General features: G+C 37.3%; 1 protein-coding gene across 1 annotated transcript in view; it reads right to left on the bottom strand.

Annotated features, from left to right (window-relative positions):
* Positions 1-1,511: 1,511 nt before the first annotated feature.
* Positions 1,512-19,592, bottom strand: part of ANKRD50 (ankyrin repeat domain 50) — a 43,129-nt gene continuing 25,048 nt past the window's right edge. Inside the window, exons 3-4 of the mRNA XM_014949980.1 lie at positions 7,703-11,250; positions 1,512-5,394 (exon numbers count right to left, since the gene is read on the bottom strand). Coding sequence (XP_014805466.1) covers positions 7,706-11,250 — 3,545 coding nt within the window. The 3' untranslated portion in view covers positions 1,512-5,394; positions 7,703-7,705. The remainder of the gene's footprint in view (positions 5,395-7,702; positions 11,251-19,592) is intronic.

The following is a 19,592-nucleotide window of genomic DNA, read 5'->3' as shown; positions in this document are numbered from 1 at the left end:
CTTTATAGAGTTGTGGTTTTCAGGCTTTTTGATTTGCAAATGCCTAGGCCCCCTTATGAATTCAAGTCATCTGATAATAGGTTAGCTTTCTTTTTTTGTTGCTTTTTTATGAAGCCCTTACAATTCATTCATGTATCATGAGGGTTTTGCAGACCACAGTTGGAAAAACACTGTTTGAGGGGCAGCAGCTTGCCCACGTTACGCGAGTCAGAATTCTCATCTTAACTCTGTGACCTATCATCCTTTGAAAACCAAAATAATAATAAAATTTAGGAATAGTAAACAGACTGAGATGAGGGTTTCTGGAACCTGGGCTATTTAACACAGACCAACCACAAGGAAAAGAACCTCTGCAGAAGACTAACATGCAAGAAGAACAATTCTGAACACAGTTATAGACTTGGAAGCTAAAGGTTTTTAGCCTCCACAAACAGGCCACTCAACCAAGTTGCATACTGCTTCTTTGTAAAACCACTTTCTTCAAAAAGTTTCTCACAAAGCATTTATATAGTCCTTCAGCAAAGATCGACTCTTACTTGAAAAGCACATCTACCCGATATGCCCAGTGGCCCTGGGTCGCCTGCCCTCTGGCTAGAGATCCCACACCCTTGTGCCAGAAGGCTGTTAGGGATTCAGACATAAAGCCTGAATTAGTGCTTCAACTAAAAGAAACCATTAAACCGGAGATAACTGCTTGAAACCTTCCAGATTTGAAAAATTGGCCATTATTTTTTCTCATTAGCTCTATCCGGCATAGCTATTCCCTGCATCACCCCTCCTCATCTCCTGGTTTTTCAAGAATACACAAGAACAATGGTGAAAGCTACTGCAGCTTGGGCAGTCCCCTATGAGAATGGTGGAGCAAGCCCCAAAAGGCAACTACAGAACAGACCGGAGAGTCAAAAACAAACTAACGAGGCACTGATATGAAAAAACAGGTCCCAAAACAAACCACAAAATCCTTTACTGTCTTCTTAATTCATCAGAAATGGTAACAGGATGTAAACCAAATTCCCGAAGATGCAAGATTTTATCACAGAAGTCCATTAGAAGTTATATTTCTCAAGCTCAGAATCTACCTGCAATAGTAGTTCTGTAACTTGGCTGGTCTCATACAAACTTACAAGAATAAAAGTGAGAACAGTAGGTCTTTCTGGGACACTCAGCAAATTAGATTTTCATTTTAAAGGTCAATTTGTTGATATTACCTACATACAAATTTGGAGACTTCTTTAATAAAATGATTTGCCAAGTAGATTTCTCAGTCTCATACCTTATTTCTATGACTCTTTGTAGCATAAAATGATTAGGATTTACATCAATGCCAAATTTTCATTGCCGTCTCTCAAAGGGCCTCCAACTGAAAAGCTTCAGTTTGCTGTGCCAACTAGTCCCAGCTTTCTTTTGGAAAATACATGTAATACGCAAGCCAAATTGTTGTAAAGATCTCACAGAAGATGGGAAGCATTATTCAGCATGATCGTTTATATTCCATAGAATAAGAGATTAAAACCAGGTGTTGAATAGTTTTATTTAAATATTGTTACAGTGATCAACCGAAGAAAATGTGTGTCTTTGGAATGTAATGAAACTAATTCAAAGATAAATTCAGTGAAAATTATTCTTTGCCTCAATGAAAAATAGCCACTGAACTAATGCATCTCATACTGTGTTATTTCAGACATAAAGAACTTAACAAAAGAGGGTCAATAATTATTGCGAGAAATCAAAGAAATACACAGACAACAAGTCAACAGTTACCAACAGTTTTGTTTGTCATCCCCTCATCTTAGAAATCAGTCAACCCATGAGCATCAACAGCTGGAAGCAGCGTGAACCTGAATACATGGAGGTAAACCTGACCCAGCATTTGCAAAAGGCACAACCAAACTCTTCCTTCACACTCAACAACTCAGATTATTGCAATGACTGGAAAACTTCTCTCTCCTGCTTTTTTTAATACAAGTTCAAGAAAATGAGTACCCACCAGCAGTAAGTGACCTTTTGCTTAAAGTGAAAATACTACAGAGAAACACTGATTGAAGTGATAATTAACAAATACCAGTTGAAGTGGTAAAGAATTTACAGCAACTGAAATATTGAATTTATTTGCCCTCCTGCTATACACCGTTTCTAATGGTCTTTTTAAAAAAAAAGAACATGCAGTGAATTTTCTCCTGCAAATACTCAGGATTGATTCAGATTAATGTGAAAAAGATTAGTTGAGTGATAAGCCAGGTCACAGGAATTAATGTCGGGGTCTGAGTTTTGCTAGCCCAGATTGCCTGCTGGACACATATATTGTGTTTCACTAAGTACTGTACAAATGTTAATCAAGTTTAATAACCTTTCCTTGAGGTGTCCCAGGAAATGAGGTAGTAAAATTAAAACAGTTAGATGTCTGCTGAAAAGCAAATATATTTATTATGCACTTTCATATACACAGGGATTTTCGCTTAATATAATACAAGGAATAAAATAAAAATTTTACAATGTGAAATTCATTCAATGTACATTAAATGCTATTTACAACCCACTCCAGAAAAAACAGTCTATCTGCAAACCAAGTTAACTGAGGAGTTCAGATGGGGAATATTAAGCATAACAGACATTTGCATAGCAGAGTAACTGATGGGGGAAAATACCTTTTTATTTTTAAATAAATGGCAATGTTTTCAATACTGATCATAAGACAAAAATGCATCGATTGTGCCTCTGTATCTCTTAATGCATTTCTCTTTTGTTTTCCCACATGCATACAGTATTGATATCAGTGTCCACAAAACAGTCTTTTCCCTAGCGCTCCCACCAAGAATTCTAGACGTCTTGTGGAGGACCAGTGAAATGGGATGAAGAGACACAGGATTCATGTTTTATTCAGGTTTTTTAGGTTGTGAGAACTATTACATTGCCAGAAGAAACCGTGCTGAGTCGCAGCAATGCAACTCCAATCACCTCCACTTGATTGTACAGGTGTGAAGAGCAGAGCAGAACAGAGTGAACAACAGGGGGAACAGCAACTTTTCTTTGTACGGAAAACCCTCACAAATGATGATATTAAAAATCACACGCAACAGCAATGTGAAATTACACAGACCTTCTGAGAAAGGAGATGTTTTAAAGCAATTCGTGCTCTGTTCCAACGTGATATTCAGAATCTGTAAGAATTGTCATTCTGAAAGCGTTTTCAACAGGTCTGCTTTCAGCTGATTTGGATACGAGGTTTCCCCACCAACTGCTTCAAATGTAAATATTATTCACACAAAAACCATCAGGCTATCTATAAGTTGTGGCCCCTTGTGAAACTGGCCATATTTTTACGTCCTCTGTCCACAAGGTGCAATTAATAACAACACAATAAAATTAAATAAATATAATCCCAATGACAGTCAAGGTCAGTAGAAAAATGTCGGCATTCAGGGATCCCTTTCTACAGAACAAAACATACATCTAAGAACTAAGAGAAGCTGTATTCTTGCACAGTATTGCAAATGTACTGTACTTGAGGTTCGGAACAAGTTTGCTGAGAACATTTTGGTACTTTCTCTTTACTGAGCCACTAACCCTCTTAAGGCCATTCTGCCAGACTCCTGTTATGTTTATTTCATAATTGTCCCACGGGGACAAGAGATTCAATACATGAAACATTCAGAATAATCAATATTGCCGTGTATCAACTTTTAACATCTAATTTTACTATATGCCGAATGCCTGACTATAAAAGATTCTTTTTATATTTAGTAACAAGCAAATAAGAATGGAGGTGCAAGATATTATAAAAAAAAAAAAAAAAAAAAAAGTTGTGATGGTTGTTAATGATAGTAACAAGACACAGAGCCCTTTAGTGCCTCAGAATATGCACTACATACATCCAGGGGCCATTTATCAAAGTTTAAGGATAGCCATACATCTAATTAATCCTCTATGAAAAATATCCTCAGCTTTCTATCATATTATTTGTGGAATGATCAGAATTAGAGTATGAAAAAGATGAATCCTAAGCCTTTAGAAGAAATACTCACATACAAAAATAGGCTTATTTTCTAAATAGCAAGGCTGCATAATGGTGAATAGTAGAATATAGCTTGCATTTTTAGGAGAAAATAACCCACTTGTTTCATTTTATCACTCACAGAGCTGTGCAAGTAAGATGTGCACATTCAAAAGAAAAATTCATACTGTTCACTTTCACAACAATAGCCTTGATTTTGCTCTCTTTCATATAAGTAAATTGTTTCTGCTGTAAGAGTGGGGAACCAAGTTTCCATTATCTGTAGATGGACTATCCAGACTGCCGATTGACGATGCTCCAGGTACAGCGACACTCACACTGGCTCTACCTAATCTATCCAAAAGCAGTAACCACATTCATACAAGTTTGTGCTTTAAAGAATTATTGTCTCAGGACAGGGCTAACTCAGTAATCTCTGTACTTCCCAGACAACGGTATTACTAACCGTTTGCTTTTCCACTGTACTCTCACTGTATATTCTCTCAGTCTCACCAACAAAGCACCTGTGTTTTACTGACATTCACAAAACAGTCCTTTACCTTGGAAAAAAGAAAGAACTGTTTCTAACATATAAAGATATACATGAAAGCAGGATCAGACCTTTTACTTTAGCACCTAAAACATACCCATATTTAGTTACCTCATTACAATAACAATAAGGAGGCTATTTAAGATCAGGTGTCCAAGACCAAATTTGCCTATTGCTTTCAGTGGTCACAGTCTGCCATCCAGATTTGGTGCTCTAGTATAAAATAGTGGATTTTGCCTCTTAAAAATCCCAAAGAAACTGCAAATGGTTGCAGTCCCACTCCTTTGTTACCACTAAACAGCTATTACACAGACAGAACACACAGTACAGTATTTATAAAATACTGTTACAAGACTTGCATTTCTGGAGAGAACTCTTTGAAGTACATAGGGAACTGACCATACATTACAACAATGCAAATGTGACATACTGTTTGCTTATTTTCTTTAGCCACAGGAAAATAAATACAAAGAGCACTGCCTTTCTATACACAGTTCATTGTGGCACATGCACCTCTACCAAGCGTTCTGGAACAGGGAATCAGAATTCCTTGTTCTTACCACTTTCAGCTGTTGTCAGGGAAATACAACATATATCTTTCTGCAATTAAAAAAGTGCTCATTCTGTGTATTAAATACAAAGTACACAAAATAAATTTTTGAAGCACAGAGGGTTATACTGAGAAGGCAGCCTGAAAATGTAGGCACATTACAGTAATTAAGGTAACTGTACTGTAGTAATCACATTCTTGAATTCCTAGGTGGACTAAACAAGCATTATATGCTTTCATCCCAGCCAGCTGATAAATCATTCGGAGCAGAAGCACTTCTGTTCATAGCATCATGGAATTGGCCTAAAAGTATAAAATAGAAACATTAAGTTTTGCCATACTCCGTAATACGCACAGTGTTGTCAGAGAGAGCGAGCTATATCATTTCTAATTAAAGTTAAAAGCACACAACAACATACCGATGATGAAAAGTATTTCCTGTCTAACTCAAATCCTGTGATTGAGTCCTTGTACTCTTTACTATCCAGAGCAGCTACAAGGCTGCCACAGCAGGAGAGCTTCCCAAATGGAGCTTGGAAGAGGCAGCCAGGGAAGAAAAGCCATTCCTCAGGTGCTCCAGTGATTCTGCTGTGATTCTCCTCAGGTGACTAATTTATTCACTGGTCAGGGAAATTACTGTTTTTGTGTTTGAGATTTGGCATAAGAGGAGGTAAATTATAGCCTGCACCAAGCAATTCATAATCCACAAAAAATTGTTTTAAACTTCCATATTTAAAATGAAACTGTGAAAAATTGTGAGAGAAAAAGCAAAAGCAACTATTTAGTTGTCCATCACCACATACGCTTAGCAACTTGCATAAATAAGTACTTCACAGAGAAAACCCCTGAATTTTCAGTAAAGCACTATTTCTTCCAGATTAACTCCAGCCCAATTCGAGTTTCAAAATTATATGTGAAATGTTCCAATTTTTTTTACATACTTTGTTTACATTTTAAAAGCAACAAACAAATTCCTTAACAGTAGTCTTTTGATGACAGGTCAGGCCAAATCAATACATCCTACGTCAGAACCATACAATTTATTTACCATAAATAGTAACATGAAAGCAAGCACTGAAAATCAGGCGCAGGAACAAAATAGTTAAGAAATACAATTCTTAATTATACATTTTTATATGTTTTATGGAGGCAGGAAAAACTGACGAACAAATTTACATCCTGTTTGGACACGATGTAGAACTGTGGGAATCTAAAGCCCTTTTGACTTTTATGAAAACTTATGAAGCCCATTCTCTCCCACCTCCTTATTCCTCTCCGTGCCTACTCCTGTTTTTGCCTGCCCCACAGCTCATCTCACCCTTTGCTAATATTTGGATTTTACAAATGTGCAGGCTCTAGTATATAGCTTTTTGAAACACTGTATTGTTTCAAATATTTTAATTTAACCAGAATGCTAATGCCAAGGAAACATCTTGGAGTCTTGTACAATATTTTAACACCCTGCAATTCACAAGAGACCTCAGCAACATCCAGACAATACACTTCATTAAAGTGGAATCAATTTCCAGGACATTTCAGGAAAAAGCCTGTCTGTGTTTTTGACAGCTAAAAACATCCCATTTCTGGATTCTGAACCACCTGCAATTGTCCTAGAAAACTGCAGTCTTTGATGACTTGCAGCAGAACTGAGTCAGCTAGCAAGAACATTCTTGTTCTGAGGAGCAACAGCATGATCTGTCAAAAATGTAGCATTTACACAAACAAAAAATATGTTTTAAAAAATAAGCAAATAAGCAATAAGAGATTTGCATACATTTCATAAAGATGTTGCTTCTTTGAAATTCAAATAGAAAATATATTAATTATGAACACATTCCCAATACCCGAATAAAGATAAACCTCATCAGGAAGAGGAAGAAAAATAGCTCTATTTTAGCTGACTCACTGACAGTTCAGGTCTGAAAAAGCTACATAAAATTCCTTTTTCAGCTTCAAATTCAATGTGGGAGAGAAAGCAAAAAATCTAAATGAACTCCACTGATTAAGAACTACAGAACAGTCAGAAAATTGCACTGTAACATAGCTTCTAATCTTGCTCTGAGGAATGCCATCGCTCTTACAGAAGGGTTACCTTCACAGTAACAGAAATAAAAAAATCAAAGCTTTAGTGCAGAATTTGTAGATAATTATTCTACTGAGGCTTCACATTTAAAATCCAAAATCACAGAACTGGTTGCCTGTAACTTAAAATAATCTTTAGAAGCTTCCTGAAAAGCACTTTTGTAAATAATGAAATAATTACTGCATCTGAAAATATCACATATTAAAACTCCCAGCTATTCTTATGTTTGAAAACAAAATTTCAAATCAATGCTATGTGAAATGTGCTGTATTATTCAGTCACATATCAAAGGTAGTGGGAATATTTGAGCAATCAGAATTCAACAGAAAATACGACAGTGATCCAATTCCTCTACAGCTGATGCTTTTAAACGACAGCAAAACAAATACTTGCCAGCTTAAGATTTTAAAATTAATGGTTCTCATTAAGAAAGCAATTCTGATGATGAATGATAATGAAATGTAATTTTAGTGTATGTGAAATGCACATGATGAAATACATGCATTTGCTTTCTTTGTGAATAGTTACCTTTTATAATGGTGTTTCCTTCTTGTAGTTGAAACTTGGGTCACTACCTTCAATCTGAAGTTTTAAGGCTTGCTTAAGGCTGAGTTCTGTCTCTGCAGGAGGATAGCCTTCCAGTACTTCCTGATGCCCTCTGTCCTGCACTGTTCTTGGGACAGAAACCCTACCGAGAAAAACCTGATTGCTCTGAAGATGGTAATTTGGATTTGTCATAATTCCATTTCTCTTCTTCTGTTCTCCACTCTGTTGGTGAATCAGGAACTGTTGCTGAGACCGACCAACTTCTTGCTGAGCTGGCGGGACCAAAATTTTGCACTGTGGCTCTGCCGGCATGGATTTAAGTGGCACACTTGTCCCGGATTTGGCAATAGGTACTCGTTTATCAAACTGAGTCATTTCATACTCTAACACTTTTGGTTGGGAGGAACTACTTTGTTTTATTTTTTTTCCAGCTGACCCAGATTTGCTGGAGTTGTCCGTTTTACCCCCTTTGTTAGCTTTAGTTGATTTCAAACTAGGTTTTACTTGGCTCCATTCAAATTCACTACTTGGTGAATTATGATTTTGACTTAGGGAATGAGTTGTGGAAGAAGGAGAAACAATAGACTGCCTACTTCTGCTGCGTGGCAGGGAATGCTGTTGTATTTGCTCTGTGAATGACAGGCTGTGGAAACTATCAATGGGCACCGTCTGAGCAGTCGCGGTCGATGACGTCGTTCGGAGAGAAGAATTTTTGGAACTTTTCAGGGAGTTATTTGATAAAGATGATTTCTGACGGTCAACTGTAGAATCGGGAGACTCTGAAGGAGAACTGAATGCATGAGCAGGCCCATTAGATAAGCCGCGCATGCTAGGCTGCATATCTCCACCAGTGCTCCCTGAACTATTTGACTTCATTGTTAATGACTGCATTTTAGAGGATACTGACTGTAAGGGCTTTTGCTCCATTGTGTGGACTGGAGATGGAGTGCAACCATTCAGAGTAGATGCACCATATTTTTCCAGTAATTTAATAATCTGAGAGTGTCCATTTTTAGCTGCAACACGCATAGCTGTGCGCCCAAACTGGTCGGCATGATTTGGATCAGCACCATGCTCCAATAATATCTGGACAACGTCAATGTGCCCTTCTTGGGCTGCAATACAGAGTCCAGTAGCACCTTGATTACATGTATGGTCAACCAGAGCTCCATGCTCTATGAGAAGCTGCACTACCTTCACATGACCTTGCCATGCAGCAGACTGCAAAGCAGATCTCTTCTCATTATCTGCAGCATTCACATCAGCATGGTACGTTATCAGCACCTGTACCATGTCCAAATGGCCCTGCCAGCAGGAAACATGGAGTGCTGTTCTTCCTTCAGCATCACTTGCTTCTACGTTTGCACCATTTTCTAAAAAATACTCAGCCATCGTAAGCTGGTTTTCTAATGCTAAGATATAAAGTGTTGGCCGGCCATCAGCATCTTTGTAGTTTACATCTGCCCCGTGGCTGAGCAGTAGTTCAACTATATCTCTGTGACCTTCTAAAGCAGCAACCCGGAGAGCATTTCTCCCATCATAGCCTCTCTGATCGATGTTTGATTTATTTTCTAGTAATATCTGCACACAATCATAGTGACCTTCTTGTGCAGCTAATATGAAAGGTATACGTCCATCATTATCAATTTCATTTGTTCTAGCACCTTGTTCTATAAGAGCTTCACATATCAACCTGTGACCTTCAAAAGCTGCCATATGCAAAGGTGTCCAGCCTGCATCATCTCTATGATTTTCATCTAGCCCCCTGTCCAGCAGAGTCCGTACTACTTCAACATTGCCTTGTGCAGAGGCTATGCTCAGGACTGTTCTCCCTTCACTATCAATGCTATCAACAGCTGCACCCCAAAACAAGAGAGTATTTACAACTGAAGCATGACCCATGGAGGCTGCTGCCAGAAGTGGCGTACGACCATTGTTGTCTGTGTGATCAACATCAGCTCCTCCTTCTAGAAGCAGATCAACAACATCTACGTGTCCTTCATAAGCAGCTACCAGCAGTGGAGTCATGCCATCTTTATCGCAATGGTCAACTTCAGCACCACGGTCAATTAGAAGACTAACCACTGAGGCATGTCCCTTACTGGCTGGTACACAAAGCGCAGCGACAGACAGTGCAGTCCTTCCATCCACATCCTCATGGTTTACTTCTGCACCGTGATCCAGCAGGTGCTCCACAATCTCCTTATGCCCCATGTACGCGGCTGCAATCAAAGCTGTTCTGCCCTCATTATCAGCTTTATTAACTTCAGCACCATGTTGAAGCAGGTTCAGCACGATATCTTCATGTCCTCCCCAAGCTGCTGCTCTCAGTGCCGTTCGACTATCGGCATCTGCACAGTCCACTTTGACCCCAGCATAAAGGAGCGCAGAAACCACCTCTGTGTGCCCACCCCATGCTGCAGATCGCAATGCCGTCCAGCCATCGTGATCAGTGTGATTAACATTAGCCCCACATCCGATCATGCAGTTGACAACCTTGGTATGTCCCTGCCGAGCAGCTAAGGTAAGTGCTGTTTGCCCGTGAGTATCTTCTATCTCCAAATCTGCTCCCCTTGAAACCAGTAAGTTAACAACATCGAGGTTGCCACTGTACGCTGCATTAGCCAAGAGGGTTCTCCCGTTGGAGTCGCACTGGTTTACGGACGCTCCGTTGTCTAACAAGGTGCGAATGGAATCTTCTCTCTCCAGAGCCTGCCGAACAATGCAAGATGCGCGGTCATCCTCACTGTTGACGTGAGCACCAGCTTTTACCAGCAGCTGTAATACTTCTTGTTCTTTAGGAATTAAGGTTGACAGGGAGTCTTTGACAGGTGTGCCATTCCATATCATCCATAAAGCCAGCTCTGAAGTCTCTAACTGTAAATTGGAATTAATTAGATGCAATGCAAACTCTTGAGCTTCTAATGGCGTTAAATCCTTTGCTCGACAAGTGTAACTCATTGCCAGCATTCTGTGTCCCTCTGCCGCATTACACAAGTATTTCTGTGTACAGTGCTTTACATCTAGCAACCACTCTGCAAAACTGTAATGAAACAAGATTTTTGTATTTCCAAGTCCATCAATAAGGACTTTCGACAGGACATCCAATTTGCGTTGAAAGTCTTCCATCGTCAATGTCATATTTTTGGTCCACACTGCGTGATACAATTCCGTTGTGGTTAATGGCCTACAGGCTGCAAGAATTACATTAAGAATAGGCTGGACTTTTGCAAATTGTTTTCTCACAAAAAGTCTCTGACAGAGCCAAAGGTAAAGGCCATTTAACGTCCCCGGAATATCACGGATCTCTCGTAACATAATAAAATTCTCCACAACTCCATCTAGGACACGTTCCAGATACAAAAAGCAACCACTGCTTTTGATGTGAAGCTGGTTCAGCATTTCTGCAGTTTCTTTTGTGAGATGTTGTCTCAGTGCTTCTTCCTGATCTAAACGATGCAGAATATATTGTTGCACATCTTTCACAATATAAGCCTTTCGTAGATCATCTAGACTTATTTTTCGAAAACCTATTAAAAGGGAAAAAAGTTGTTATTATTTCTGATCTAGTTTCACTTCACATTAAAAGATGGATATTTTTGGGTAGGGAACATCCACAATAATGTATTCTGTGTGTACACATAGTGAACGTAAATTAATAATAATAGCAGATAACTTTAATAATAGACACATTTTTATCATAATCTATATGCTACTAACGAAGAAAATTTTAAAAATCACTCTGAATCAGGCTTGCTGTGTCTACCTTGGACAACAGTAAGCACCTAAGCAAACCCACCGAAACTGCAATAAGATTATTAAGTATTATTATATTATTAAAGGAATAAAACCTTCTCCAATGTGGTTAACAATGGAATTACAAATAATTTTCAGCTATTTAGATTAAGACAACTATAATATTAATATAATTATAGACGAGGTTATTCACAGCTGGTGCCTATGCACGATGAAATGTACATAAATCATTTTAACTTGATCACCTTAGTTTCTTTTAAAAGCTTTTATTATATAGAAGAGGGAGACACTCAGAAATAGTTTTAAATATTTTCACCTCTGTGCACTAAAAATTACCTACTTTTTTCAAATAAGGACTAAGTTTTAGACAAACGCACCGGTTCTTTGGTAGTTGACTCACTGTATAAGGAAACAGGTTCTCTCATAGTCATATGATCTCATTGTTTTTCCAATCTATTTACTCTTTAGAGGAAAAAGGGAGATTATTTCATACATGCATACTGTGTACATCCCCCACCGCCTGAAGCAAAAAACCTACCCTTAGCAGCACGGGTAAAGAAGTCCCTAGGGCAACCTCAGTGGCAGTAAGGCTCTCAAGAGTGAGGCAGAATGAAGATATACTTGTATGGACTGCATGGCTATCTTTGTCTTTTAAAACACTTGCTTTGGTAGTGCCGAATTCAGCATCTGAGGAAGACCTACCTTCTTTGATTAATGACACATTACACTGCTTGAACACTACTTTTCTGGAAGCTGTGGAAAAACCACAGAGGTCACAGACACAGAAGCTTAAACTACTGTGTTTTGGGCCAGAGTTGTATCTCACTTCTCCAGGGACAGGCTGTAATCTCTGCCTCCAGTGTAACAGATTGCACACATTTCCTTACAGTTAGATCAGTTAGTCATAAAAAAACCCAACTTTACTTTTCAAACCAAAGCAATTACTAACCTCTAAATTATATTTGAAGGAAAAGTAACCATAGAGCAATGCATTCAACGCAATTTTGGGCCCATCTGCACGGAGCAAATAATTTTAAGTGAGACTCTGAAGAATGTTACTTTCAGATCTATGTTTTTATTGTATTTAAACATTCTGTGGATCAGCCTGCTCAATCTGTGAGCTTGTTCTGACTGAAAATTCAGCCTGATAACAGAGCTGTAGTTTTTGCTCCCAAGTGTCTTCAGCAGAGGTTCTGAATGTCACATTAAGCTCACTCTGTTAATTGTTTAGTCTACATGAGCATTGTACAAACACAACAGATTAAAACTGAGAGGCAAACTATGGCAGTTTTACTAAAATATTTCTGCTTCCCTTATTAATTATGGTAGCATTACAAATCCAGCAGCACTAAATCTAATACATTAGATTAATAATACCTAGCTACAAATCACGCATCTCCCCAAAATAAAGTGACTGGATGGGACACTTTTGCACAGTTACTTCTATGGCTAAGACTACACGAGTTAGATTGTCTAATTGAAGATTTTTGAATGAGAAGGCTAGGAGGCAGAAAACAATTTTGGGGGATCTTTCTCCATTCCACAGAGGCATATTTTTTTTTGCTCTCAAAACAAACACAGAACCATCTTTATCCACCATAATATGTCACAACTTCAAGTAATATCCTAACTTGACTTGCAGAATGGCATAATTCATCAATTTACTATGTATTTGATTAAAATATTCTGTATGTAACTCTGAAAAGCCCACAATTCATGTACATAAGCCAAATAAGAAATTTCCCTGAGTAAGGACAGCCAGTGCCCAGTGATTTTGCAGAACCCAAGCTTTCCCTTCAAGTGAAAGGCTGTTTCTAGGTTATGATCCTTCAGGAGATGCAAAAGTGAAAACAAAGGCATTAAAACCAGGGCATACACAGTTGCATACATAGATGAAGCTGTAAGCGTCCTTTTGGTTGTCTCAAGCGTGCAGGGAACAGCTCTGTTTTGCTCAAATCAGAGCATTCACCCACCTTCCAGTTCTTTGAACCTCTGTGCTTCTCCTAGTCAGATTTGTACCTGTCATTTGGCTGAATGAGGACAGGTAGAGAGCTCTCCTACCTGCAGGAGTAGAGAACTCCTTCTCATGCGTTTAGTCATAAGTGACTCTGCTCACAACACCCCCAATCTCACACGTTAATCCCATGCTAACATCCTTCCTGCCGATATGTATCTGCACATGTAAGCTATTTTTAGTTTTATATTACTCATGGTTTTTTTACAGTTTTTACAGTTGTTGATTTCATTTCCCCCCAATGAGAAACCCCCCGATTGACTCAGATGACAGCAATCCTGAGACTTCAGCTAATGTTTAGTGTTGACTGACTAATGAGGACACTTCACCTCCCTCGACTCCCAGCCTTCACATGAAAACTTGCAGAGTCATAACTGTTTAAACATCTCTCGTATGTTTGCTTCAATAGCAAAAGACTCTTGCTTATCTTGCAATGTTCTTTGAATACCAATTTTCATTTTGCTTCCCAAAATGGCTGGGAAAGTGAACGAAACCATTTTTGATGTGATAAAGAAAACCCAAGCCCTCAAAAAAAGACCTGAAAAAGGGTTTGTGTGTTTGGGCTGGTTGTTTTTTTCCCCTTTAAATGAGACTGTATCATTACTTTGTTCCATATTAGGGTTAAAAATACTGCCCTACTCTGTGTTTACCTGAGATATACCAAACGTCTAAGCACTTCAGCCAAGTAAATAAATTTCAGAAGACTTCAGAGCACTGAGTAGTCCAGAAATCAGTAATTTAAACATTTGATTGGCTGTATGTTCACAGAAACTAAAATTTGTTTATTTTCTTCTGCAATATTTCCAAATATTCCTGGTTAATGGGATCCTATATATCTTATCTGAAGACAAGTTTGTATAGCAAGAAGCACACTGCTCTCATACAGATCTTCACACAACCCAGGCATGATATGCTCTTTGAGGGCGGGGATTAACAAATTGCCATTGTAACAGATTTTTGAACAGAAATAGGTTGTTAATTTTAACCACTGCACCATCCCATACTATAATAAGCAAATAATTCAGAAAATGCCTTATAGATGGAAATATATATTATACTTTTTTTAAATATCAAATTCTTGTTGCTAGCTTGAAGGAGGAAAACAAAAGACATGCTTTTTTGCCCAAACAGCTATCTAAATGAGGTCATTTTACATTTCCCAACAAAGATCCTGCAAACTTGCTTTTCAACCCTACCAGATACAATAAGTCACTTTCATGGGCGAGGAACACCAAAACATTAAGAGAAAGCTCATTTTGTTTCAGATGCATTCCCATGAACTACTCTTAGTGCAGCGGACAGAACTTGCAGTCCCACGACCCTGCTTTTGGCATTGTTAAAATTGTTCTTACAACACATCACTTTCAACCCAATGGGAGCTCCAATATGGATTTTTCTGATTTATTAAATTCCTGGCAGTTCTGTAAACAAATCAGTTCCAAATGTATTTCTTGGCAAGATCTAGGGTCATTCAAAAGAAAAAAAAAAAAAAAAAAAAAAAAAATTTTGGCTAAATAAAAACTTTTACAGCATGTCAACCTTTTCAAACTTTAATAATAAAAAATAAGCTATTAACTAGCAGGTTCCAGTAAATACTTAAAAATATTCTTCTACTTTCATATCTTTAAATACATTTACATAAGTAAATTACAAAAGTTTTAAATAAAAATATTATAAGAAATTTCATTTAACTGAATTGTTAATTTTAAAGTAATCTAAAACATTAAAAACATGGTAGTGTTTTGGCATTAATTTACACTGATGATCTAAGCATATATTAAGTATTTCTATGGCCATTTCTGTACACCTGCTCAAAGAGAATAAAAAAAAAAAAAAAAAAAAAAAAAGAAAAAAGTATCTTGGCTATATAAATACTTTTACAGCATGTCAACCTTTTCAAACTTTAATAATAAAAAATAAGCTATTAACTAGCAGGTTCCAGTAAATACTTAAAAATATTCTTCTACTTTCATATCTTTAAATACATTTACATAAGTAAATTACAAAAGTTTTAAATAAAAATATTATAAGAAATTTCATTTAACTGAATTGTTAATTTTAAAGTAATCTAAAACATTAAAAACATGGTAGTGTTTTGGCATTAATTTACACTGATGATCTAAGCATATATTAAGTATTTCTATGGCCATTTCTGTACACCTGCTCAAAGAGAATAAAGTATCCAGCAGAAAAAAATGCAGCTGAAAACTCAAGCAGCTCACTTAGCTTATAGTGCATTTGCTTTATACTATGCTTTACAAATTTCACTGCATCTACCCCAGATGCTAAGAGACACTGGGGCTGAAATCTGCTGCTCTTGCTGGTCCGTGTTGGCACAGAAGTTTATTTGGTTAGATTTACAGGTAATAGTAAATTTAAAACAATTTATTCTTCCCTCTTAAATTACAAAACAAATAAGTTCAAAATTCACACACAAGTTTTTATTAGGTAATATGAAATTCCCTAGTACCATGCAATCAGAAGAAAGTGGTAATGAGATGAAAAGAAACAGTAATCAAGAGCTCCCAGTTTATTTCCCAAGCCTTCTAAATATTTTGTTTCCAAAAACCAAACCAAAACACAAATAAACTTTTTCAGAGCTATAATATTATAGAATAAAATTTTACAACTACATACATATATAAAAATTATCTTTTATAGTAAAATCCAACTCCCATAAAAACTTTAAAGTAACATGAAACCACTCAAATTCCAACCTACAATGAAAAATTAAGCGGACAACTTAGATTTTCTTTTTTGAAGTAATTTCTCTTGAAGGGGTCTCATGCCATGTATCTTCTGGAATGGCAGCTAATGAGAAAAGGTTCAGTCTCTAATCTGGCAACTGATTTGATTTCGGGATTCAGCAATATGACAACCTGAATAGCTTCAATTATCAATCAGTATGAGTTTTCTGGGTGGAGAGAAGCTGGGTTGCAATTTTTACTGTATTTCTCTGAAGTTTTCTCATTTTTTGCTTACTTTTTAATTTTAGAAGAGGCTACAAGAAAACAAACCCTGAACATCAATTCAGACCAGAACCAGCGCATAGCAGAAATATGAGAAAGACTTATGCTTCCAACATTTCTAGTCCAGAATAAGTTTGGATAAATATCAGCTCTTAATAATATCTGGCTGTCTGGAACTGCATGATAGATAAAAGGAAGAGTGAAAAATGAATGACACATTGTCTGCTATGGATAAGTGGGTGAATGGAGCTTAAGCTGTCTCTGAGGCTAAACTGCACCCTTTCACATCCACTTTTGATTCTTTTTATTGCAGTTTCCAGTAGCTTTCTCATATCCAACATTAACTTTATGGAAACTATGGCTCCCTGACACGTGACATCTGCATGGGTTGTACCACGCTGGTGCAGTCACGCCTCATGCATGAGAAGGAATTCTTTGGATGAAGAACGTCAGTGTTTAATTGAGGGGTATAATCAAGCACCATGTCACAGATATTTGATTTATGTGTGCAGCAAAAAAGAAGAAATTAATTAAATGCCTATTATAAAAAGCCTTTTTAAACCAATAAATAGAGCATTTGTACATATGCACTTTTGCCTATTAACCTTTATGCTGTGAATGAACAATTATCTGCTTTTCACTCAAACTTGTCTAAATAAAATCGCCCCATTTTAAAATGCCTAAAGTTTTTAAACTAATATGATGGAACTTTAAAAATGTAATTTAGTTTTGTAAGAATAACTGCTATGCCTTCAAGATTTAGCCTAATTTTAGAAGAATCATTTTTATTAGCTAATTAGCTGAAGCATAAAAATAAAATAAAATGGTATGTTCTGTGCCACTTTCAGGTTAAAGGGCTTTTTAAATCTTATTTAGAAATACAAGAAAACTTTATCTAACATTACAATAGGAAGATTGGGAAGACCGTGCTTAATGTAGCTGCTTAACTGTCCATACTTGTAGCCAAATGATAGCAACTGACGATGTGGGAGGTAACGTGGACAATTATGGGCGCAAGACAAAGAATTGTTAAATTTAGGAAAAAGCCTGTAAGAAAAAACCCAGGCATGACGTGGCAGCTGGTGACAGCGCATATGCAGGAGAAGGCAGGAGGACACGCATTATCTGTTCCCCTCCTCTCTTACTCAGTCGGCTGGCTTTTGCTCACTGTGGAGGGTGACCACAGACTCATGCTGGCTTCATTGTACATTTGGTTTGTATTTTTGAGGTTGTCTCTGCAGCCACAAGAGGCAAAACTTTTTTTTTTCCTTTTTCTTTTTTTTTTTTTTTTTTTAAATTAATGGAAGCTGAGAATCTGAGTAAGGCAAAAAATCTGTTGCTCATTGTGCTACTACACAATCTGGGAATACAGAAGAGGCCAGAACACAAGCTGCAGCAGATGCAGGCACAACTATTCAACTTTCATAAGTCACCAACAAAAGTGAAGAAATAAAGAGGACCAAAATAAATATCCCTCCTCCTTATTTGATTTTCAGAGTGGCTGGGATGATGTATTCACCGCTGGCAGCGGCAAGATGACAGTGGATGAGAAAGACTGGACTCTCTTCCACATCATCACTATTCCTGGCTAGGGGGATGCTTGCAGAACACTCATCTGTACTGCACACCCAGAAAAGAGCATCATTAGCAGAAATCCTGCTCCCAGTCATTGATAACACTTTCTGAAAAACAGATTTAGCTCTCATTTCAGCAGATAGCTGAAGGAAATTCTCACTGTATGAAAATTTTAAATGAAAACAGATATATAATGGTCGTAAACAAATTAATATTGGTTAATATACATTTCATATCACACTTCAATTTTTTTAGCAGAAAGAAAAAATAGAAATCAGACACATTTTCCTAAAATAATCCTGAAAGAATTCAATCTACCTTACTAAGGTACAGTGAAATTGAGTTTTTTTAGGTTCTAAATTAAAGAAACACGTTTGAAGAAAATGTACAGTGATTATATTAGTTATGGTTGCAAACACTCATTTACTGGAAAATTGTATCAGAAATTCAGTCCAATAGTGTCCCAGAGTGCAGCACATATTATACTACGTATTTCTTCAGTCACGAGTGCAAAGAATAGTTCTCATTGATCTTAAATTTTGCCTGCTCACCAATTAAATAGCTTTATAAATTGGCTTGTCTAAAAGTAAACATTCTAATACCACAAAGGAGGAGAAGAGTTTGCCCTAGTAGAAGTGTTAATGACAGTCTATCCTTTTCAGGCTAGAACCAGAAAAGAAATGACCATTGTCTCAAGTTTAATAACACAAAGTTGTGATGTAGCTGAGGTTAACAGAAGCTTCATCCACGCTCCTCACATCCGCACCACAACTTCCACAAACTTGAATATTGGCTGTAAACAGGAAAATCATCCGACAGTGTACGAAGCGGGTAACCATCACATTGGCTGTAATGTCACAATTTTCTCTCATAGTGGAACAAAACACCACTTCCTCCAAAGAGACCCCAACATTTCTTCTCAATTTGTGTCCAATTATTTTGGGATTAATTCTTTCTTTGCTGTACCTTTTCCACAGTGAAGACTGGATTATAATATCACAAGCCAACTTCCTTCATGCTATTCATCAAGTCATTCTCTGTGGAAATGAGAAATTAACTCATCCAAATTAAATTTATTTTAAAGGCATATCCATTAGTTCTGCTGATTTTTCCTGTCAGGAATTCCATCTGGAAACATACTTAGAAGACAACAGTAATATTTTAGGACTAGTCTGAAACATTATATGATTCAATGGAAAGGAAATAAAACTGCTCTGAAGAAATTTTTGTCTGTTTTTTTGGCAATGACAACATAGCTAATCAGCCAAGGTTTGACAAAAGTATTCCCATATGAATGTGCAAAAGAGCCCTGTGAAGCTACCCCAAAGTTTCCTTTAGTTCTCACATACTCCCAAATACCACTCTTCATGTCTGCCACTGATTAATACAGTACTTCATTCCAAAATGCAATTATCCCATTGACCTTTTGCCACTGTGGAAACGAGCAAGCCTATGGGTCTATGTTCTATAATCACATTTTTGTCCTAATTGCGTCCTTAATACACACAGGCTTTATACATAGGCCTGGAATCCAGTCTAGATATTGCCCTTTATTAAA

This window comes from Calidris pugnax, unplaced genomic scaffold (genome assembly GCF_001431845.1).
Source record: "Calidris pugnax isolate Ruff unplaced genomic scaffold, ASM143184v1 scaffold42, whole genome shotgun sequence".
NCBI classification, from domain to species: Eukaryota; Metazoa; Chordata; class Aves; order Charadriiformes; family Scolopacidae; genus Calidris; species Calidris pugnax.
The sequence above is the reverse complement of the archived record's forward strand: the minus strand, read 5'-3'. Positions and strand labels throughout refer to the sequence as shown.